The following is a 24,161-nucleotide window of genomic DNA, read 5'->3' on the forward strand; positions in this document are numbered from 1 at the left end:
CTTCTGTCAGGTCCTAGAAATGTAATAAGTTGGGGGTCATAGTGCTTATAGTATTGTAGGCAAAGTGATGAAAGAATATATCTAGCATGTGTTCTAAAAAAAAATCAAGGTTGGACATCTTTATAGCACATAAAGCCTTGGTTTTAAGTTCAATCACGACTGATTTCGGATCAAAATTAAACTCTTTACTGAACTCCTGACACAATATATCTTGATGTGCTTGCATATCTTGAAAAAGTTCGAAAGCACATATGTCGCTCTATTTATACAGAAATAAAAATGTCTTCAAGTTCAGTAGACATCACAAGTGCCTCTTGGGCCTGTAAAGCCAACATGCAGGTATTTTTATTTCTCAAGCAGTTACTACCCATAAAAGAAGTAAAGAGGCGTAAAGTCGAGTCCCTCAGTAAAGCATATTTAATTTTTTAAATTTTCGTTCATTACAAAACAAATTACTGAAGTGAAATAGTACACAGCACATCTGTACTCAAGGGTAATCACATACGCATCGTGTCTATGTAGTTATTTCTAATCGCACAGCGAGATGAAATAAAACAATATCTATTTGATTTAAAAAGATTCACGTCAAATCCAAATGGTGTTGAGAGTCGACGTGTGACTGTATTCCATTTACGTTGAAATCAATCAGCTGGAATAGATGCTTCTCGCCGTTTGTCCAGCAGATGGCGCCGTCGGTCTGCGCTCCAGCACGAAAGACAGGTAACATCACGGTACCGCCTTCCTTGTCGGTCCAGCCAACTCGGCCAACATGCCGACTAGCAACACTCTCACACCGCCGCAACTTTCCCTCTGACTGGATTTAAATGCTCGCCCGGATCTGAAACCTGCGACGTGGGCTCACCTGAGCGGACTATTTCAGGTTCGAAGACACCGGGACTTCCAAAGAGAGTCCACCCTGTGTTTTTGTGGGGAGCTACCTTATCTTATCAGAAATGCGTGTGCCGTGGACCAGCTGCATCTTTTTCCTGGCGTGTTTCTGTCGTGTTGGGGACACAAACAAATGCGAGGAAGTGCGCAAAGTTTTCCAACTCAGGCAAATCGGACCAAATCAATTGCTGCCGCTAAGTCCTAGACCAGGTAAGTAGGAGTTAAACAATCTTGGGTCATAAAAAATCACATCCCCACGTCATAAACTTTATCATTTTCCAAGGTTTATCAACTTGTTTGCGCCAGTATAATATTTCCCAGTAGCTCATTGACTTGGACCTGTCATTTTGAGTTCTCTGAGGCAGCCAAACACATTTAAAGCCCATTTTAGAGACCATAGTGTTGCTGCAGTGATACAACAGGAGAGGAGAGCTTTAGTGTCGGTACCTGCAGTTTTTTTGTGTGTGATTTCGAAGGGGAGATGCTGAATCAGTCCAAAGAGTAAAAATGGGCATCGGTTGTGCAGTTTTGACCTCCTCTATAAGACCTAGAACTTCCTGGCTGGTTCAGCTTGACTCCTGCTGCTGTGTGAAGCACATAAGTGGCTTGCGGGGATAAACAGGCATTATTTTGTGTAAAGTTAAGTAAACTAGGCGCCTGTTAACTTTCAGAACACCACCTATAATTTAAGTCAGCTCACCTCAAGTTTTGGGGGAATTATGGGTGTGATTTTTTTTTCTTTTTTCTTTTTTCAAAGAGTAGGCTGCCGTTGCTCTCTGTCTGCTTGGAACAGTAAATCTTATTGGTGTTGACTGGCCACAAAGTGCTGCCTCTAAACTTCACCACCCTTTTCCTCCACTGCTGTTGTGAGGACGCAGATCCAAGTGACAGAAATTCCTCCTGAACCTTTAAAAGACCCTGAAAAGACCACTGCCATCATCCCTTCCTTCCTGCCTGTTTGGAATTATATCTTGGCCGTACTGCCACCTGTTATTCACTGAGATAAACAACCTTTGTGCCTTCTTCAGTTTAATTATAAGCTCCCTGTGAAAACACTTGCCACTGTTTAGAACTGGACCCCCCCGCACACACACAAGAGATGTAGATTGCTTCCCTGATGGGTTCAGATGAGTGGCAGTGTGGGTAGAAAAGGTAGACCGATTTATCAGTCAGTCTGGCCGATTATGTTGACATCAGCTGCATACGTCCATCCAAACCCTGCTTTTATACCATCCATCCAACCATCCATCCATTTTCTACCACTTATCCTGTTGGGGGGGGGGGGGGGCATCCATACAACAGACAGACAACCATTCACACTCACAGTCACACCTACGGTCAATTTAGAGTATCAATCAGCCTCGTCCCCTCTTGATGTCTTTGGACTGTGGGAGGAAGCTGGAGAACCAGAGAGAGCCCACACAGGAACAGGGAGAACATGGAGACTCCACACAGAAAGATCCTGTGCTGGAGCCGGGACTTGAACCTAGAACCTTCTTGCTGTGAAGCGACAGTGCTGACCACCGCACCACCGTGCTGCCGCTGCATAGGTCCATTATCTTCATATTTTTCTATGTTCAAGTGAAAAATACACGAGAGTGTTAAAATAACATCATAATGTTCTTTACTGACAAAAAAGCGTACAAATTTTATAGTTTTTTTTTCCCGTCTCAACTTTTTATTTGATAAATATTCACTATATTTCAGGAATATTTTCCTCATTTGTTATTATGATTAAATTGATGTATTTTACGATATGCCCCGTCCTCCAAAAACCCTCCAAACAAACAATAAAAACAACAACTGATATCAGCCATCAGCCAGGCTGTTATCTGAATAACAAGGCTGGCCACTGAAAAACCTGAGTCAGTCGACCACCGCAACTAAAGGTGATTGTCATCATCCATTAATCCGCCAAATATTTGACATGAAGAACATTTTCAAACATTTCTAAGAGCTCAAAGCAGCTTTTTTGTCTGTTTGATGGTCCAAAACCCCAAAACTTTCATTTCATGTTATATATATACAAAATAAAAGCACAGGACTCAACTCACTCAGACTTTGCAAAAGGAAAATGTTTGATATTTTTGCTTGGAAAAAGACTGAAATGATTAATTGATTATTGAAACCGCCTGCAGTTGATTTTATTACAGTAGTTTAATTGTTGCAGCTCTGGATGCGGGTGAAGGGAGAGGAAGTTGATCCTTGAGTGTGATTTTTGTTGTTGTTGTTTTTTTTGTTTAAAGATTTATCTATGATTGAGTGTGAGCTCATGAAAAATAACCTCCATAAAGTCCAGGAATCCCAGAACTTCTTCCATGTGTGATAAGAAGCCTCTGGCTGAGGTCAGGAACAGGAAGAAGGCACGGTGGCTGGAAAACTGTCGTCTGAGAAGCATTTAGGTGAAAAACCCAAGACCTGAAGCACTTTCATGTCCTCTTATCTGAGGATGGAATTCCCTCATGTGTGCCATCGCTCCGGCTCGGCTTTCTTGGTGCTCTTGAACCTGCCGAGGAGCTGATAGTGTCTCTACACTCTGCCTCGGCATGTCAGGGAGGCTGAGTTGCTTTTAAGGTGTTTCAATCGTCCCGTATGTGTTCAGATTGCTTACGTTTGTTGATAGTGGAAAATCAGAAACATCTCTCTGGGGGGTGATAACTATGACACAGATCCCCCTTCTGAATCAGAGGAGCAGTTTGGGTTTTCTGCTCCAAAGAGATTTTTTTTTCTTTTCTTTTTATTCCCCAGAGGTTTTACATTTTTATTCTAGTGATTTATGAGCGATATTTCACATGAGCTCATTTTAGGTGCTACTTTTTTTACTTCACCTCAACAGTTGATATGGAAGTTTATTGATGCTTTTTTTTCCCTGTCTTGTTTCCATCTGAAGGGAGAAATTCACATTGCCTGTCCATCTTACAGATGAAACACACACACACACACACACACACACACACACACACAGAATAGCTGGATACATTCCCGTGGTCATATCTTCAGGCACTCCACCTGCCTCGCATGTCTATGGAATGTGTTGTTGAAAATCAAGCACCCTAAGGAGCACATGCAATCTGTGTGTGTGTGTGTGTGTGTGTGTGTGTGTGTGTGTGTGTGGGAGGGGGGGTTGTTTTCCTTCAAGATAAATAGAAGAATTTAATAACCCTCTGGAGGTATTTTCAGAACCCTTAAAGACTCATCGAACCATCTGGATGAAATAAATATTTGGTCCGCTGTGTGGTGAAAAGGATTTTTAACCTGATGTGAGTCTTGTTTCCTCATACAAACAAAGACGATACCTGGAAATGAAAAATATCTTAAGATATTTTAAATAATGTCAGAATCGATTAGATGTCAGTTACATTAGGAGTGATGCATCTCATTTGTGGGCCCACCTGTCAAATTAATCAGCCCCCCCCCCCTCCTCTGGCCATGGAACATTCCAAAATCTTTGCTTTATTGAGTGATCTCTTATAATGATTGCTTTTAATTCTGCAAGGAGGAATTTCCTTTGCAATAGTCCAAAAACACAAATATTATATGATCCATATGTTGTATACAGTGATGTGACAGAGCCGTATGACCACCTCTCACCTCAGGACAGGCATGAAATGTTCTTACGTACAAATTTGTGTGCAGGTATGAACTCCCATACCTTTAATGTTATATCATAGATACCTGGAGGGAGGAATTACTAATCATCAGGCTTTGCTTCATGCCTGTAAGACTAAATTAAGGGCTTAAAAACATCCCTTAGTGTACGAACGTTTCATGAATGTGGGTCACTGTGATTTTCTATGCTTGTTTTTGTTGGTGTTTGCTCTGTGGTGCCTTATTTGAAATGATCTGTTTTCCATTCGTTTATGAAGCTCCCTGGTCAGCTCCTGTAGTGACATCATTCATCAATTAGGACGCAGTCACAATGTAAAACCCTCTTTAGACTTGTCACACACATGCAGTATCTGTGATGACTAAGGTAAGAGGAGAGAACCGTGCCGGTAAACAACCCTCTGTGCTTCCCAAAGATTGTTTATTTTTCAGTGTAGTTCATTGACTCAAACAAATATGTGAAAAGTGCAAATGAAAACCTGCTTTACCTTTTCACAATAAAATTTCAGCATTTCTCCATTCTGTTTTTGACCTCTAATGTTGATTTATAACTCTCAGGTTCAGACCTTCAGGTGTGCGTGTCCAAGAACCAGACCTGCTGCACCAAAAAGATGGAGGAGAGGTACCAGTTGGCAGCTCGCAGAGACATCCAGAACCTTCTCCAGACATCCAGTACCAGCCTGAAGTTTCTCATCTCTCGCAATGTGGCTGCTTTTCAAGGTGAGAGTGGGGGTGGCGTGCGAGCTGAAACCGACACGCCTGCTGAGTTAAGATGTGGATGATTGTACATGTGTGTGTGTTTGTTTGCGTTTGTTTTCCTTGATGGAGTACACGCTTCAGCGTTCGTGTTTGTATGGGTGCTGTGAAAACAGTGGATAAGTCAGTGTGTGTGTGTGTGTGTGTGTGTGTGTGTGTGTGTGTGTGTGGCTCCACATCAGAGCAAACAGAGCAGCGTCTGTCCTCCTTCCAGATCTACCGCCACACTCTGATCAGAGATTAGATAAGTCTGCTGTTGCTGAAGGAGCCTTGGGAGGCCGTCTTTAGGGGCAACGCCTGTCAGGAGGAGGTTTTTGTTTACGGTTTGGGATGTCCTACTCTGCTGTATCCTCATTATAAAGTCAAACCCTCATATTTAGTTAGTTATCTCGCCATTAACAGGCTGCCCGTCACTCTTTCAAGTTCCTCCTCTCATTGTTTTCGTTCCCCTCCATCAATCTCTCTGCAGCAGTTACAGGCAGCGACCTGTCTGTCTGAGTGCTCCCGCTGCCTGCTGTGGGAGGTTTTCTCTCCCACTAATACCTGTCATATGACGAAAGAAAAGGGTGGGCAACAAATACAGGGCTTATGACTTGAGTGTGCCATCTCAGACGTATCATTAAGCCAATTCACTTTAACAATGTCTCTGGGTTTAAAGACGTGCAGTTATCCTCCTCTTAAATTCAAATGATTTATGGGAGAGTCGTGCTTTTCAGATGCGGTTTACCCGGGAATGACCTTGCTTTTGTCGTCAGATTTTCAAACTCTATTCAGGCTCTGAACTAAAATATTCAGCATTCGTAATGAAGTTAACCAAAGAGTCCTATGAATGTTGGCTTATGTAAAAGCTTGAAAGACTGATGTAAGATCATACTGTAAACTTTAATTTAGACACATCTAAGTGCAGTTAATTTGACTGATATTGTTTTATTCACATTTCATTTGAAAAGCATTCGGAAACGAAAGAAACGGTGTGATTTTTGTGGGCATCTAAGATGTTTTCTGGAGTCTTTGGAATACCGTTTGCATGCTGGGATATCTCTGAAGCACCATTTGTACTTCATTACTCTCATTTATTGACACACACACGTATTTAGCCTTTAGCAACGATTGCTTGTTATGATTTAAATAACAACTTGATTTAATGTTCAGCCCCAGTGTATTTCTCATCAAATCCTACGAAGAAATCACAACAAGCAAAGTGGAAAAGCAGAACAAAAATGACAGAATGCATCTTTAGAATGATTAAAGTATTAATATTGAGTCAATGTCAAATATTTTTTGTGATCATTTACCGATCTTGATTTTTTTTTTTAAAAGTTGTACCAATGATTGGCTCTTTATTTCTTAGTCAATCTGCTTGCTCTACAAACTGAACAATGAAAATTAAAACAAACAAACAAATAATGTAGATCAAAAAATATAGTTTGATAGTCAACAGCAGCTGTGGTTTTAGCAAACATTGCTATGTATTAGGCATTATTCAGACCAGGAGTATTCAGCGCAGCATGAGGATCTGTGGGGGGATGGGTAACTGAATAAATGACTGTGTCAATGGTATATAAGGAACATGTCAAAATATTCGGAATCCAGAAATATCAGGCCTTTTTCTTGACAGTATGAAAGTAAAAACAGTCACCAACCTTATCCTTTTTTGGATTCAGTCTGGCTCCTCTGTAATTTTCTGAAAATGTGTTTTCTTTCTGCTCCTCTAACTTCCTCCTTTCACTTCCTGTAGGTGCTGACAGGTTTGTTCACACAGTTCAGCTGAAAAGCCGCAGGAAAAGGGTAGCTGTTAGAAAATACTTAAAAAAAAAAGAAGAAAAAAAAAAGGGGGGAGCACTTACATGGTTTCATCTGTGGAATGGCAGCCAGCGTGTGCTACAGCCAAACCAAACAGAGGTCCTTGTCAACATCAACTCTCATTTTTTTTTAACTTATTCATTATTAAACCAAGTTAGAAACCCATTGAGATCAGGATCTCTTTCACGAGGTTTACATGGCCCAGAGGTCAGCAGCACATGTCAATAGAACAGTTTTAGGAAATGATGGTATAAATACATTCACTAACCCTTACCCTAACCCAACATAGCGTTTTCTTTTAAAAAATAAAGTGCGGGAGCTGTAACACAACAATAAAAACAACAATTTGTAAGATTTTAGAAATTCAGCCATTATTCAATGGTCTAACGCTGTCTGTCCCTCAGGATAGAACGAAAGGCTCCAAGTGGAATATCTTCAGGGAGTTTCAGTTCAGTCTGTAGTGTATTCCATGCCGAGGGAAAGCTGACAGTTGAGAACCTCTTTTTCCTAATTCAGTCCTTTCCCGAGGACCAGAGAAAACAAGTGTAGTACAAGAACGCAAGGCGTAGTAGTTGCTTGTTTTCTGCAATAAAGCACATAAGTCAAGCATAAAAGAGCCTTATAAATTAGGGTCAGCCAATTATGCATATCTGTGTGCACTCAAAGAAGGCAAGTTCCATCTCATATACAATTCTCAGTGGTGGGTGAGACGACTTAAGCCAGCGACAGATCTCAGGACTAATGAAAAACAGCTTTCAAGGACTTGAGACGTTGGGATGATGCACTCAAATAAAGCACATCCCCATTGTCAAGAATGGGCGAGAGGGTCGCTGTCACTAATTTCTCTCTGACCCTGAGAGAGGAGCAGGTTCTATTCCAACCCAGTCTCATGTTGTAGCCTTTTCACATTTTGACATGAGACTGGGTTGTCTATTCCTGAAAAAGAGCCCAAGCTTCACCCGTAGTTTGGTGACCAGAATATTAATATGGGCTTTAAATAAAAGCTCCTGATCTAGGGAGAAACCCAAGTATTTGTAATTAAAAAACTGCTCTTTAGGTTTTCCTTTAGAGGTGGCAATAGTTTTAATGTTCTGTGGTAGTACCTCTGTATGAGGGAAAACCATGAGCTTGGTTGTATCCGTGTTTAAAACCAATTCATCAGTCAACAAACACTAGCAGCTGCTTCCAGCATGTAGGCAGGGGAACGCTTCAAAAGAATAGCTGCTCCTAGAACGAACATCTATAAAGTCAATAAGGCTTCCCTAAGGGATTCCTCTATGTAAACTTAAACAACTAACAGTTATTCTCATCATTCATTCATCTGTGGATTGTAACTTTGATGATGCGGTGAGGTCTGTACTTTATTCACGCTCTGAAGGGGAAATAACTGCAGCAACAGTAATAGCACTCATCAAAAACAGATGGACATAAATAACAGGATTAAAGCAACACAAGAGTAAAAGCTTCAAGTATAAGACAAGGAAAGAAATGTAAGCAATGATAAATTATAGGGACATTCATCAAGAAACTCTTTTCACAGTTTTTACAAGTTGATATATTCAACTTTTTGTTATATGTCACCAACCACCTGCCAAAACCCCAAAGGAAACTAACAAATACTCACTGGATCAACAGCTGCTGTGAACTTTGGGTTTGTGTTGACTTTGGTGGCCCCTTTGGCCAAAACTGGTAGTCTTGCCAGAATAAAACTGCATTTACTAACACTTCATGGCATAAAAATCTTGATCTGCCAGACTCAGGCTGGCTGGAGCACATTCATTTGGTTCTGGAAGGGAGTGAAAAAAACAAAAACAATTCTTGAAAACAGTTTGATGATATTTTGCAAGATGTTTTTGTTTGTAAAGATCTAATATTTGGATGTTGTCGACTGGGTTACATGTAATGTAAGACTACAAGTAACAGTTAAGCTTTTGATGCTCTGTAATCCTAATGTTCTTTTCATTGCATTATTTAGTTGTTACTTTTGTCCAAAGTGACTTGTAAGAGTACATTTCCTCAACAGCAGTGGACCAACTGTGCATCGCAGAGGATTGAGTGACACTTCTCCAAGGTTTTTAACCAGATGAGTTAATTCAAGGAGGGTCCAGGTGTAATGTCGTTGTTGAAAAATGGGCAGTGATTGTGGCAGAAGAGCAGAGTTTATTCCAACATTGTAATGCCAGAGACGGGACTAGTCGCGATGAGTCCCCTGTTGCTTAGCGATGGAAGGGTGAGGCGACCTGCAGAGGTTTTGGAGCTGAGAGACTGTGACAAGGTTTGGAACCTGTCCAGTCTGAACTGGCCTCTAGGTTTATCTTGAATTTGATGTGTACAAAGATGAGAAGCCAGTGAAGCGACTGGAAGAGTAAGAGAGATGTCAGAGACGGGTAGCCCAGCCAGAGGCACGCTGCTGTAGTTCAGGCTTGAGATGAAAAGCAGCTACACCAAGAGTTGTGTGGCTTCCCTCATAAGGAAAGGTTGAATTTTGACTCTGCAGCATGGGCAGAGCAGGACAGATGGCTGTCCAGGATCACTCAGAGGTGCTCGGGAGTCTGAGATTGCACCACAGTAGTATTATCAGTGGACATGGAGGGTTCAGTGAGAGGGTCATCTCTCCCTGGGACAAAGACAAGCTCTGTGTTTAAACGATTGACCTTTATCTGGTGCACAGACACCCAAACACTGATCCAAGCAGAGATGCATCCCTCAATTTATGTCTGTTGGAGGGAGGATTTTATCTGATTTTGCATGGAAATCAACCGGTACACAAGAGAAGCACACCATGTACATGTGACACGAACAGTTCTGTACTCACGTATACACTTTATTTTTGTCAGCTAAAAAAGTCTCATTGGTCTTCAAGATGGCGTTGCACAGACCTGGTATTAAGACCACCCTTAGTGATACGATAACAGGTGGTCAGCACAATTGTACAGGCTTTTGGAAATTACTGCAAAGAATTGTACTATTTCTTGATAATTTGCATAAAAGTATGATGAAAAGTGGTTGATATTTAACATAGCTTTCACTGAATTATCAATAGAAATGTCACTGTTGTTCTTTGTTTTTATCCAGTCTACGCTGAAGATACTTGATCAGCAAGTGACGCATGTCCACAGTATCTGTTTACACACACACACACACACACACACACACACACACACACACACACACACACACACACACACACACACAGCCACCCACATGGCATTGTTCTGCTCAGCCAGAGGGAGGTTTTAAGAGTCTTTGTTACATGGAGAAAAACTTTCGGTTGCACCATATGTATGGGAGGCACGGAGACTCAGAAATGTCTTAAAATGCTATTACATCTTAGCACAGTTGGGAGGCTAAAAGACCTGTTTTGCTGCTCATGTGTGGACATAGAGTCAAGCATTTAACATGTCTTTCCTATAATAATGCTGAATCAATGCAAGTGGATTATTTCTTATTCATCTTGTTGGACTGTGGCTTTTTGTGTGAGTTGTTTTCACATTCTAATGAGCCAACAACTTAGCAGATGATGGCTACAGTGGATTAAAACCTCATTTTGCCTACAACTTTTCCAGAGCAGGAAGGTCAGAGAGAGAGAGAGAAAGACAGGGTTTTGGTCTGTTTGTCCTCACCACCTGGTTTTTGCTGTCTTTTACTTCCTTATAAACAATTTACGGAGTGAAGGAGTAAAATAGACAGGAGGGGGTTTCTATTCTGAGGGAAGGTTGGTGCTGTGCAGAAACACACAAGACCCTTCGGTTGCAGATGATTGGCAGCCTGCACTGTAATTTGAGAAACAACAGAGAGCAAGTGGAGTGTATAATGCAAGACGAGCAGACAGGAAGATTGGCGAGCTAAAAGGGGGGCAGGCTAATGTGGTCATTTGTTATGTGCAAGGCCTTCAATTAGGCATCTTTATATGATGCATCTGAAAAGAAAAGGGGGCCTGAAGAAAGTAGAAGACTGTAGATGGAGAACACACTGGAACACTCAGGAGACACTGGGAAATAAAACAAGTCTATAAAATGCTATTTTCATATTTTTATCCTGAGGGAGACTCGTGTTTTTTTTGTTTGTAGTGGGCCACATTTATAAAAATCTTTTCATGTAGAAATAGCACTTTGATATAATGAGTAACGTACATAAGCAAATCAAGCACTGGAGCTGTTAATTATGAGTATAGAGCTTCAAAGCACTGTAGCTCATCCCGCAGTAATGCTTCAAATTTATTTCTGTTCTTCACAGCAAAGCGCCACAATATTTCTGTACCTCGTCCTTAAATGAACTTGACCACAAGTTCAAAAAAAATAATAAAAATAATAATAATCTGGTCAGTGGGCAGCATATAAAAGAAAAAGAACAAAGTGATGGAATACTGTCAAGCAGACAGCCTTTGAGCTCTCCAGCACATTAGATCTTCCCTCTCGCTGTTGGTTGGTGAGTCTCTCAGGGCTGCATGTTTTCATCCACCGGCTGTGAGGTTCCTGCACGGTGTCCACTTAATGCGCAAATATGCAGCCTGCTGAGCAGAGCTTCTGGGGATATCTTTTTTTTCCCCCATCCCACACAGGTTTGACTTACATCCATGGCAACCGACCTGTTCAATCCCAGCAGCCCGCGGGGCAACTAGATCAGCTGTTGAGATGCTTCAGAAAGCATCGGGGGGGGGGGGGGGGTCACTGAAATCATAGCAAAACAGAGAAAACCACATCAAAGCAATGCCCTCTTTTTGATTCGGTGGTGTGTTTGCTACAGGATGGATGCTTACTCCAGATTCTGTGAACAACATCAGCAGTGACTTTTGGCATATAAGGTAATAAGTGAAGTATTAATAATAATCTGGAGAGGCAGGCAGTCATGGTCCAACTTCACTAGAATCCAATAACAACATGTGCCGGCACGTCCGCTGTGAAGTTTATCTTAATTATCAGCATAAAAAGTCTCGGATAGAAACTTTTTCACCTCTTTGGAAAAAAAAAAAAGCTTGTCAGGTTTCTTGCTGAGAGTTACATAAGAAAAGTCACATTGAGACTAAGCAAGAGGCTCAGCTCTGCTCAAGGTTGCAAAAATACAACTACCAGCATCTTTGAAGCTCATTTATGAGCACTTTGTATCTTGTGTGTTTAATACAAATGAACATAGACACAAAATTAAAAAAAGGGAGGTGTAATAGAGGGTATTTAGAGGACAGTGGTGGAAGTGACTGTGTTAATGTTTAGCTCATGAATTTTTGTAAGCCAACCCAGACATCAGCGTTGCCTCGGGTTCTCTCAACAAAAGGTCACCTACTGCTCTCCGGCCTAGAAGCTGAATTTTGATATTTCTTGTTTTAACAGTTCAAACAAAAGATTTTATTAACTATGGACAAAGTCGTGCTAGCTGCTTCTAGTCCTCCTGCTATGCTAATTATGCCCTAGCTCCATCGTCGTACATGTACAAACTCAACAGTGGGTTTGATCTAATTTTGTTCTTGATAGACAGCAGAAAGTGTATTTTCAAAATGTGAAAGTATTCCCTCACAGCAAGGAATGACTACATGCAGGCATCGTGAGCCCACAAAGGCTGAAAGTTGCAGAGTATTTCAGAAGAGTAAGTGTAGAAAACATCAAAGGAAAGGAAACACAAGGAAGTAAAAGTGTATTTATAGTCTTCCATAAATAATCTCCCACCAGTGTGACACTTGATGAGCAAGTAGCGAGTGACTGTTATCAATCGAATGCGGCTGTTACTGAAATGTCTGAGTGGTGATGCTGTTGAGGCTATTTACACTGTGCAGCTTGTGGTCGTTTTTCCAGTCAATGTGTCATTTTGGTTTCCAGCCTGGGAAAAAGTCAGTTCTGCATGAGACACCAGCAGGCGGTCAGTCAGACCTGCTGTTGTGTTCGTAATGCTTCTAACTGTGAGCTACAGCTTCATCGTCTGAGGAGGGAGTCTCGCTGTCATTCAACCGGAACGTCACCTTGTTGAGTTCAGGACTTGCTGTTTGCACTCAAAAGCTAAATGGGTTTTTGTTTATCAGCTCTTGGAGGATCTGCTGCCCATCTTTTATTCATCTCTGAATTGAAAAAGGAACATACTTGAATGGCGGCGGCCCCACGGTTTGACTGAGAGGAGACCACAGTCAGGTGTCAAATTAGTACAACATGGTCTTTGCCAAACATGGCGTTCTCAGTAGGGAGGGAAATGAAGCCGGTGTGACTGTTGATGATAAACACTTGATCACTGCAGAGCGAGTTTGGATTTCAGCGTATAAATGTAGTTCTTGTTGAGGTCAGTAAAGCCAGTGCCCATAATACTAAACCAAAACATCCTGGATATCAGTCCTATCAAAGAGTAGTTTTAAAGCAATGCCAAAAATTGAGCACTAATCCTCAGGTTATTATCCCTTATATAAATATGTATATATGTATGTATATATGTAAGGGACAGTGTGTTTAATATGTGACAATTGTGGTTTGTTGCTGTGTTGCCGTCTCTCTGTAAGCAACATGATGCCAAAACTACCAGGCTGGCTGTTGGCAGGATGAAGTATGAGCCAAGGAAGAAGCCATTCAATTTGCGGTCTGATCTGTTTAACATGGCGTGTTATTACATTTGCCTTGCTGGAGGTCTGCACCTCCATAATCTACTACTCTGCTATCTGATTTGAATGATTTACATTGATATTAGATGGCATCCTGTGGTTGTTTTTATTTTCAAGATTCTGAAATCCCTCTCTTCCTGCATATGTGTAATCAGTTAATCTATCATCACAAACTGAGTCTTTGAAGGGCCGTGAGGAACTCTCTCCGTTGTTCATGTTGTCTCTAGTTAGAAAGTCTGGTTGAGGGTTTGACAGGCTGGTGGAGGAAGGACACATGGATGCATGAATGTCTTCGCCCTGCAGTGTTTGGTTTAATTTGCAGCTTTTTCCCACGCTCAAAACAAAGCCATCTGGCTGGTCTGGCTGCTTTGGATGGTGCAAAACCATATACAAAAATGGAAAAGAGCACGAAAACAAAAATATAATTTATAGAAACCTCATCAACCAGCAACAAAAACCTAGGCCCATGGCTTATGAGTAACATGGTGTGTACAGGAGGTCTATGTCTCAAGTTTACATGCTTCAACTACTTTTGGGAAGCTTTTATTTTGAACGTGTCTCCTCTTTTCTAAATGTTGTTTGTCAGTTGTTTGGACCCAGACTAGCAACGATATGAAATACAGAACAACATAATGGAAAGTACTCATTATTTGTGACTAACAACCAAAACATAAATGAACGTAACTTTTTTCCCAACTCATTACCATGGATGCAGTGTTGCCAACAACACAGTCATTTAGGTTTATGGGTTCATTATGCTGCAAGTTCAAACCAACCAGCTGACCTATGACTCACGACCAGTGCTGTTTTTAGAGCCCCGTAGGCAGTAATATTTGTGGGCAAAGAGTCAGTTACAGCTGAACATCCATCATTATATAGTCATATTATTGTTTTATCAATAAACCCCTCCATGCTACATTAAAATCAGGGATGTTTTCAGGTTGTTGGGTTTTCAGAGGTTTATCTGTCAGCTTCATCACTTAGAATTAAGCGTAGCATCACTGACACGCCCGGGTTGATGCGTGTTGATGTAGCATCGACCGGAAGAAGGTTCTTTAGTATTTGATATAATATTCGTCACCTGGATGGGCTTTGATGCCTCACTGAACGAGTACAATCCTTTCAAACACGGAGCCACTTCCTGCCACACTCAGTAGCTTAGCAACCAGTGGAAATGTTAGAAAGGATCGTGTATGAAGCTGAGAGCACGCATGCTAGCAAGTTGTGTATGGTCACAGAAAACAGAGAGGCAACATCCAGGACTGAGGAGGCTTGAGGGGCTGCAGCGTAGGCAGCAGCACTTCAGCTGATTCGGGCACAAAAGGTTGCCTAAACTACTAATACAAGAATGCAAATTGTAACCATAAATGATTGAGTGTGTAAGTTTGAGGTGTGTGTTTTTTTTAACATTAAATTGGTGTCTGACCGCAGTCATTCATTTGTCATCAGATTGGCTTCCCCATGATTCTTTGTCAGTCAAGTAATAAAGTGTAAAAACATTCACCTTAACCTATTTGCTTAAGTGCCAAGGATGATATGGATTAACTGCTTTAACTCACTAAGGGAAATATACATTTTCACCAGATTTTAAACGTCCAAAACAAATAAATGAAACTTTTCACCTCAAAAAAATCAGTTGTTGATTGTGGGAAAAAAAAGCCTATTTTTAAAAAATTACTTGGTCCAAACGAAGCATGTTACTACAGATGTAATGCACAAGTTTGACTTGAATCATAAAGAAATTAATCCACTGATGCAAAACAGTTCATACTACCTAAGAGAATACAGTTGAACCAGATAAACTCTTTGACTGCATGTGCTGTAATCTCTACTGTGATCACCAGGCCAGCCAGGAGTTCACCCAAAAGTAGAGCTGCAGCAGCCACTATGCTAACCTATTTGCGCCCTGGCAATCCGCGCTTCTACCAGACGTTCAAAACAGTAATTTCTTCACCAAGATATTGTGCTGTGACCAGCCCTGAGTAGCCCTGCAGCAGTGACTACAGTCACACAGTGTTCCCTTCCAGTAAAGTTTCTATGTTGGTCACAAACTGGCTTCTAGCCTGAGTTGTGGAAAACAGGCTGCTTTTTTTAGTACTCTGCATTTTAAGATCTTTTGTCTTGATGAATATTACATTTCCTTCAGGGGAACCTCGGCCATCTCTCATAGCAGCAGCTTTTATCATGTGTACAGTTTTACTGCCTCTACTGGAAACCACTTGGCTTTAGAGGTGTTAAATGGTTAATATCATTTAATAATAAATGGAGATGTAAAGAAACAGTTTTCATATGAACTTAGACAGGCTCTCTTTAATCTAGACTAAAATATTTCAACCACAGTCAGATGGATTGCTCTAGTGTTGGGTTGATCAGGATGCTCCAATAAATAGTCTCTCCTGATGCATCAACCAATTTTGATGCAGCTATGTTTGGCTTTACTATTGATGCATACTGATATGCTTTAACACCTGATTCAGCACAGAATATATCCACACGTGTACATTTTTTAATGTACTAACCTGTGTTAAGGGCATGCATGTTGTCTCGACTACTGTATTTGCACTTTTCATTGATGAGTCATGCACTATTTATGTCCTAAGAAATCACGCACTGCTAATGGGGATTGCATATTATCAGTAATGATGAGGAAACAATTTAATAAATATGTAATGTGAAGGCTTCGCCACATTGCTTGGAGATAATTTCACAGTCTGTGTAAAATGTTAATATACTGTATAAAAGGGATTATGTTTTGTTATAGATTTATTAAAAAAAAATCCATCCTTCCATCCATCCATTTTCTTCCGCTTATTCCCGTTAAGGGTATGAAAAAAAAAAATCAACATTTATAAATATCTGTTCTTGGCCAAATCAGTTGCAGAAATATCAACATCTTGGCTCAAATCTAACATCGTGAATCCCTCATTTCATATCAACTGCTGACCTTTGTATGAAACTGAATTGCATTGTGGGAAAGTTTCAAGTAGCTAAAACCATGCTGTTGTTGGCTTAAAAAATATTACAATTAATTAATCAGTGCTTTGTTTTCTGACCAAACATCTCCAAAATCCAACCAGTCTCACCGGGACTTGGCTAATTCGCCATGTTACCTTGGTAATATGCTGAGGTGCACGTGAACTTAGCTGCTAAGCTCCACTGAGAATTTAACTGCAGCCTCACATAGCAGCCTTAGACGTGTACTTGCTATTGTATCAGCAAACATTCAACCTGTTGGTGAGGTGATAGGAAAATGTAGTAAAAAACTGTGATTCCGAGGAGCGACAACAACAGCTTTGCCCCAGCTGGATGGAGAGTGTGATAAATAGTTGTGCATTTCGAACGTGTTGAGCTGGATTTATGTGAAGAATTCACAGGTCGACTCTCACAGCTGCCCTCCGCTCTTTTGTGTTTAGGACCTTTCATTTGCCTGACTCTTTGTGCACCGGGTTACAGCCGTGCCTTCTTTGTTGTCACTCCTCACAAGAAGAGTGTGTGTTTAACCGTGCGTATGTGTGTGTATGCCGGCCAAAGCGGGGGCCTCCTCGAGATTCCCACAGAATTTGGGCTTGGCTTTGTGACTCAAGGCTGGACAGTTGATCCAGGGGAGGAAAGAGAGTGAAAAAGAATGCAGAGAAGAAGAAGAATGAGCGGCTGATGGAGAGAAAGTTGGGAGGATGCCAGATCCTATTGAAAGTCTTTGAACAGTGTTTGAAGTCAGAGGATGAGGATTTAGAGGGAAGCAGGATCAGAGTCAATAGCCTTCAACAATCCAGGCGTTTGGGCCGCTGCAACGAAACAACGTAGTCAGACTAATCACAGCTGTTGTCCTCCTCAGCTGCTCTGAGCTCCTGGTTTGTGTAGCACTGCTCTAATCTTGTGTCCAATTCTGTCTACTTAATGACGTGGTTCTGTGGTCATGTTTTCATTCACAAATACTGGTGTGGTGGAGCTCTGTTTCTTATCTTTATTTTCCTTTAGTCCACAGAAATTCAAATTATGCAAATTGCATTTTTTTAAATTGTATTTTCCCACAGTTACTCCTAAATGCTTGCCGTCGATATCTAACTTTGCTGGGAAAACTGTTGATTTAACAGAGAAACTTCAAGCTATTTTCCCAGGCCTCTTCATTCTGTGAGTTTCCCGTTCACAGCTGATCTGATATCCATTTCAGCGCAGTTGTTGATTTTTGTAGCTTTTAGATATGGAATCACATTTGAGTTATTTTGATTCGTAGATTCAGTCCAGTTTAAGTTGATCAAAATTCATTTTACCTAAAATCTTAGTTAACATCAGTATCAAAAGAGTAAACTGACTTCTGTACTAGCGCCCAATTTGATTGTATAATTACATTTGGATTAAGAGCATTAGATGAACTGAGCCATAGGAATTCCGCATCATCCAAAGAAAGATGTTATTATTGCTAATAATTATCCTTGGTTAATGCCAGCTAGGCTGGAACAGTCAGTCCACCTTAAAGGCCAGACTAACTTGGTGAGCCTGGATGACAGCTTCAGGGTTAACCTCCTCACTCTCAAGTTAATCATGGGGACGTGGTTGAGTCTTGTGTTGTTCAGGATTCATTTCACCAACAACTCACTCTGCACAAATGGCGATGGAGTCACTCATGCATCTGAAGCAGTTGCATTTCAGACTGCAGCAGGGAGCTAACCCCAGACATTTGAGAGTCACCTGTTGAAACTGGAAATAGACAGAGCCTTTAAATAAATACCTGGCTGGTGATTTGCTGATCACTGTTTATCACTGGCAAACACCATCCAGCCAGATCAGCAAACTAATGTAAAAGTTGGTGGAGGAGACAAAAATATTGTTTCCATGGAGAAAAACCTTCGGTGGTGTTCTTTGCTCTTCTTTTTAAGAGTGAAGTTGAGATATGACTGATGCTATAGCAGCATCTATGCTAAATTATTCAGGAGACACTGTTTTTGCTTATCACTGTTGCCCGCCATCTGCATCGCTTCATAGGATGCCGGTGGTGCAGACACAGATGCAAACATGAATCCAGACAGGATGGTTTTTCAGGTGGTCGCCTGTGACTAACTGCCTATAGAGGGAGTTCGCTGGGCGTGAGTCTCAGTGGTGCTTGGCCAATAGCACTCTGTATGGATGCCACTGCACTGCTCCATCAGCTAAAGAACTTGGCTACATAAAAGCTGTTCAAAATAGAACAAAACAATGTTACCCAGCACACTTAGAAATGTAGTTCTACGTCCAACACTGCTGGTCATCTATTCAAGGCTAACCCTCCTGTCTACATACTCACCTGTCTGAATGCCCCCTCCAACATTTCCGTCCTATCTCGTCAGCTGAAACAAAAGCATTACGTCACAGTTTTTGATCATGGAGGATCTGTTTTTAGCTCGTCTGGCTTTGCATCAAAGCTCGGCGAAGAACCTTTTTTGGTCAGAATTTTTGTTATTGTAGAAATGAACAACACATTTCTTCACATCTGGGACTGCCACTGTGTTTTTGTGACAGCATCAGTCTCTCTCTCTCGCTCTCTCTCTCCTCTCTCTCTCTGTCTGTCACACCCACACCCCCCCCCCCACACACACACTCACTTTCATTTTGTGTCCGTCTTATCTTTATTTTTTCAAACACACATTTTACACACAACAACAAGCTTTATAGACACTCACTGCATAGGGATGAGCTCTAAAAATACACACACTTGTCAGCACTTTACATTGTTTTTCTCCTGTGTGCTTGTTTCAAATGGAGATTTATAGCTGCTGGCTGTTGTCTTAAGGCCATCCTCTAGATGAGATGATACAGCGCACTCCTAAATAGGAATTGTACTTTTTTCCAACAGATTCCCGCCCATTTTTAGAGGTCCACTCAGTGTTTAACCTTTAGGAGACAACAGCGTAATATTACAGCGTCATGTTTGCGCTGGAGAGCTGAAAAACTGTTCACAGTGTACAGCTCAGACTAAACTGACACCCTCGGCTTTCCGCGTGACCCATGTTTCTTTGATTATGGTGGTTTTGTTAAGTTAGCTTTAGGCCACAATAGGCACTTTTTTTTTTAAATAGCTCATACTCATAAGTCAAAATTCTTAAGATAATTCAGATGTCCAACTTGGGGGTGAACCAGGTCATCCACATGAGACTGGGAAAAATAAGTTTTTATGACTGGAAGTTTTCCCTCCACTTGGACTCTCATTTCTTCTCTGTATTTCACTGTAGCGGCAAAAGAGAAATCACTGATTCTGTCAGTTTGACGGAAGGAAGTATTTCTTGCCGAGGAAGGAGTCTCTCCAGGGATTAGACCATAGTTGTCTGGGCGATGAAATCCTAAACACAACAACACAGGCCCACTGTCTCTCCATCTCTCCCCCTCATCCTGTCCTCCGTCTCCACATGGCAGATGTAATGGCATAATTGTCCTGCTTATCACCAGTATCCTGGTACGAGTGACTAATGAATGTTGTTTTTACTGCTGGGAGTCCAACGTCTTATGGCCTGCTCACTTGGTGATATAAACTTTATATCCCTTCTTGGATTTGTCTGTTTAGGGTTGTCTTGTTGTCTTAAAGAAAGCACAGTAGGAGAGTTTCAGCCTCATCTGAGCTCATATTCTTACATTTATGCGTGTTTTTTTTTTTTAAATGCGCTTGGAAAAAAGTTTAGTTGGCACTCTAGTCACGGCTCATTGACAAACTCTGAGGACATTTTGTTGTCGACGTGGTTTGGCTTTATTGTGCCGTGTAGTTATATTAGTCCTTATAGTCAAACAATGTACTCTGCACATTTTTGGCTTATGCAATGAAAAACCTCACAAGGTATAAAGTGTCAAACAAAACTACCAAGGTAAATAAGATATGCCCTCATTTTTGAGCTTCATGTGTCCGAGTGAATAAAAATCCAGAATATAAAAGGAATTTTGTATCCAAAAACCGAACTTCAGCTGATGGAGATGGGCTTGGAAGTGAATTGTAACCAATTCCAATCATAAAAACATACATAACATAATAAAACCATAGCAAGTGTCTTGATGTCTTGACTTGAAAGTGAAAGGAAAAAGAAAAAGTGTGCCTGTCAAAGGATAAAGCAGCTTCTACAAAATGTGTACTCACTGGACCCACCACTGTTATTGTTCTAACTATGTTGAAGATGGTTGCCTTGGTAACGGTAACCTGAAGCTGAACCTTGACAAAAGTTGGTATTTGACCCAAACTTTAATGTTTTCCATAAAATTAACCAGCTGTTTTTTTTTGACCGAACCTCGAGTGATATGAAGTCAGTGTGTAGTAAATCAGCTTCTTCACTTCCCCTGATATCATGATGTGTTGTATATGTTTGTGTAGACGATATGCCTTTCAGTACATTAATTGTCACAGAATTGCTGTGTCATGATAGTATTGCCATGATAACGCGATTCCCTTTTGTTTTAGATTGAAGAGTTTGTGCTTTTAGAAATCGGAGCTTATCTCTGGCAATGCAACTAAACCATCATAGTTTTGTTACAGGGATTTACTGTGATGTGAAGCAGAAGGGACACATGAAGGGGTGATGTACATCATGTGTCCCCTCAAACCTTCATATATGATGAATGTGAATGATATTACATTACTGCTAAATGTTTAGGAGGGAGAGGAGGAGGAGAGAGAGAGGGCCAACCGTCTGTCAGCTGAATTATGTGAAAATTGCCTGACCAGTTTCCATGAAACTTGGTGGAGGGGTGAAGCATGATGTGCTAAGAAAGAGCTCATTCAGGTTTTTTTTTTTTGGGGGGGGGGGGTGGTGATCTAGATCAAGCTGTCGATCCAGGTTTTTTTTTTTTTTCACTCTTTCAACATAACCAGAGAAAGCATGTCCCTTTTTTTTAACTACACGAAAGAAGAAATCAGACACATTTGTAATAGTTTGACATGTATGCTGGCTGCAGCTGTGCGTGTGACAGAGCAGTGGGCTGTTGACGGAGGTCTGGGCTCTCCTATGTAGCCGTAACAGAATGATTGAGCTCAGTAGTGTAATCACAGGCGTGCTGCGTGCTTTACGCCTGCCATTCAGACATATGACGGCTCTGCTGGCTGCCTCACTGGCATCTTACAGCTCCCTAAAGCCGCCCACCACAGGAAGCCCTCAACAGCCGCACACAGAGCAACCTTTGAAAACTAATGAAAGCTTTATTATGATATTATGATTTTCACTCTGGCTCTTAAAATTGTGGCAGCTGCCTCCCCCTCCTCTCTCTGTCTGGCCTTCTATGTATGTGCCCTCTGAGAATCTTTACAAACCTGACCTGCCTTCTACACGCGCAGCTGAAAAGATATTCGACCTACACACACACACACACACACACACACACACACACACACACACACACACACACACACACACATGCACTCACAGCCCTTACAAAAAGCACTTGTGCCCCACTTTATTGACCCCCTCTGCTTCTTTTCCTGAACGGCATATTAAAGGCTATGTTCACAGCCCAGCTCTGTACTCTTTGAAGTGTTCAAGCAGTGCAACAGATCCTCAAATATTGACTTTTAAGCCTCCTGGAGGAAGAGGAGAGCAGCAGTGAGGGAGAGATGAAGGGTAAAGACAGGCCGATAGAGGGAAGTGGCTTTTGTTGCAATTCAGGTAGGAGTAGTCAGATTTATTGCAGCATCACTTTGGCTAAACATTGTTGAATGCTAATGTATGTAGGGAGGAGTGTTTTATTGATGTGGAGGAGGAAGCACATAGATAAGGGATGATGGTGAGCTTGAGCCTGACTCTGGGCGAAATAGATTAACCCGACTTTGGTTCTAATATTCCTCTCCTCTCCTCCTCTCCTCTCCTTGACTTGAGCCAGAACACACTTCTTTAACACTTCTGTGCAGGCGGTGGCTTCAGTTTTAAAACAATGGTTTCTTTATTTAACGTGCAGACAGAAGAAAAAAGAAAACATCCTGGGATTGCTAACTTCTCAGGAAGCTATTTTGTCTGCAGAGCAGTGTGGTCAGTCTGACGGTGTTTGCGGTGCTGTTGTTGACAGGTTAAAAGGAAGGCGAACGGACAACGCAGCAGGCTGAAATGTTGGCCATGTAGCAGTTTAATATATTGGATTTCTTTCTTCCCATCCTCATTCAAACATGCTTGTACATGATCCAACACACACACACACACACACACACACACACACACACACACACACACACACACACACACACACACACACAGATAAAAGGCCCACTCTTCTTGGTGGTTTATTTGTAGATGGCAGCATGCAGGTACACAGGGCTCACTCTCACACTCTGAATAACACTTTCAGCCTCACCTTAACATGCCTGCTATTTTTCCTCCCTCTCACATGTTTATTCCCTTTCTGTTCCACTTGCATGACCAGGTGAAGAAAAGTTTGATTGTCAAATGCAGCTCAAACTTGTTTTTAAAAAAGTGCTGTGTTGACTTTAGACAACTGCATGATAAGAGCTGTCCTTGCTTTCTTGCCAGGTAACGTTCCCATGTGATTTATTCTCATGCCATAAAAGATAAAACAGGATGATTTGAATATCCAATCCTCCTGCCAGCCTCCCCAGCCAGTTAGGATAACTCGGTCAGGGCAGCTCAGCTTCCAGTTTACTGCTTCAGAGTGAGTTGGGACATGAATTAAAATATTTATTACCAGATAAATCTAAAGCAAATTTGTACACATTTTCAGGAAGCATTATTTATACCTCGGTTAAGTGAAAGTATTAATGGCAAGCTAGGAAAAGTTCATGTTACTCTGTACCAAAGAAAGAGGACAAGGATGCTTTACTGTTACTAGACTTACATGTTTTTGTTTTTAGCCACCGCAAACTTGACATATCTTCAAACGTGCTTGAGCAACAAAGCTCCATGTTCTTTATCCGCAGCAACAATAAAAACATAGTTTTCTGTTGACTGTACCTAGTGACTGTGCCACCCTGTAAGTCATTGACTCTTATTGTGTGTGGGTGTGTGTGTGTTAGAGTGTGTATATCAAAATCCACAGAGCCACTGACTCATCGTCTCTAGATGGAGAATGGCCTTTTCTGCAGCCTATCAGATGTCACTGGGCTCCTCTGTTGTGGTCGCAGCCATTCAAAGAGGATGAATCACATTAATAAAAGCCATCTTTGCGTTGCTCAACAGCTCAGCTGAGGTCAGCTTTTGGCATTTGAGAGCTCTAAACCTGGAAACCTTTGAAGATCCAAACACAGGTTTTGCTGATGTTGATGTGAGCTCTTCAGACACATTACTATGTATTTATGGATGCTTGCAAAGTAAATATATACTGTATCACCCATACCTCTACCTTTTCCTTTGTGTATGTGTATGTGTGTGAGCTTTAACTACAGGGGTCATTTTAGGAAATCCAGTAAACTGGAAGAGAAGTGTGCGGGTGTGCATGTGCAAGCATGTTTGAATGAGGAGCAGAAGAAGTCTGTTAAGAAGGAGGGTAATGAAGTTCAAATCTCCTCAGATCATTTCCCTAACTAGCACTCCTGAATAGAGTCCAGCTGATTCCTTGGCCAGACGGTTGCAAAAATGTATCG

At 41.4% G+C, this 24,161-nt stretch overlaps 1 protein-coding gene across 2 annotated transcripts in view; it reads left to right on the top strand.

Moving 5' to 3' along the window:
• The first annotated feature begins 755 nt into the window (after nt 1-755).
• gpc5a (glypican 5a) overlaps nt 756-24,161 on the top strand; it is a 119,244-nt gene continuing 95,838 nt past the window's right edge. For both annotated transcript variants that reach the window (XM_086194275.1, XM_086194269.1), the window contains exons 1-2: nt 756-1,098; nt 5,053-5,214. In XM_086194275.1, the coding sequence (XP_086050401.1) occupies nt 954-1,098; nt 5,053-5,214 (307 nt within the window). In that variant the 5' untranslated portion in view covers nt 756-953. The remainder of the gene's footprint in view (nt 1,099-5,052; nt 5,215-24,161) is intronic.

The sequence above is a fragment of the Aulostomus chinensis genome, chromosome 2 (genome assembly GCF_037954235.1).
Source record: "Aulostomus chinensis isolate RoL2024-O1b breed Wild chromosome 2, RoL_Achi_v1.0, whole genome shotgun sequence".
NCBI lineage: Eukaryota > Metazoa > Chordata > Actinopteri > Syngnathiformes > Aulostomidae > Aulostomus > Aulostomus chinensis.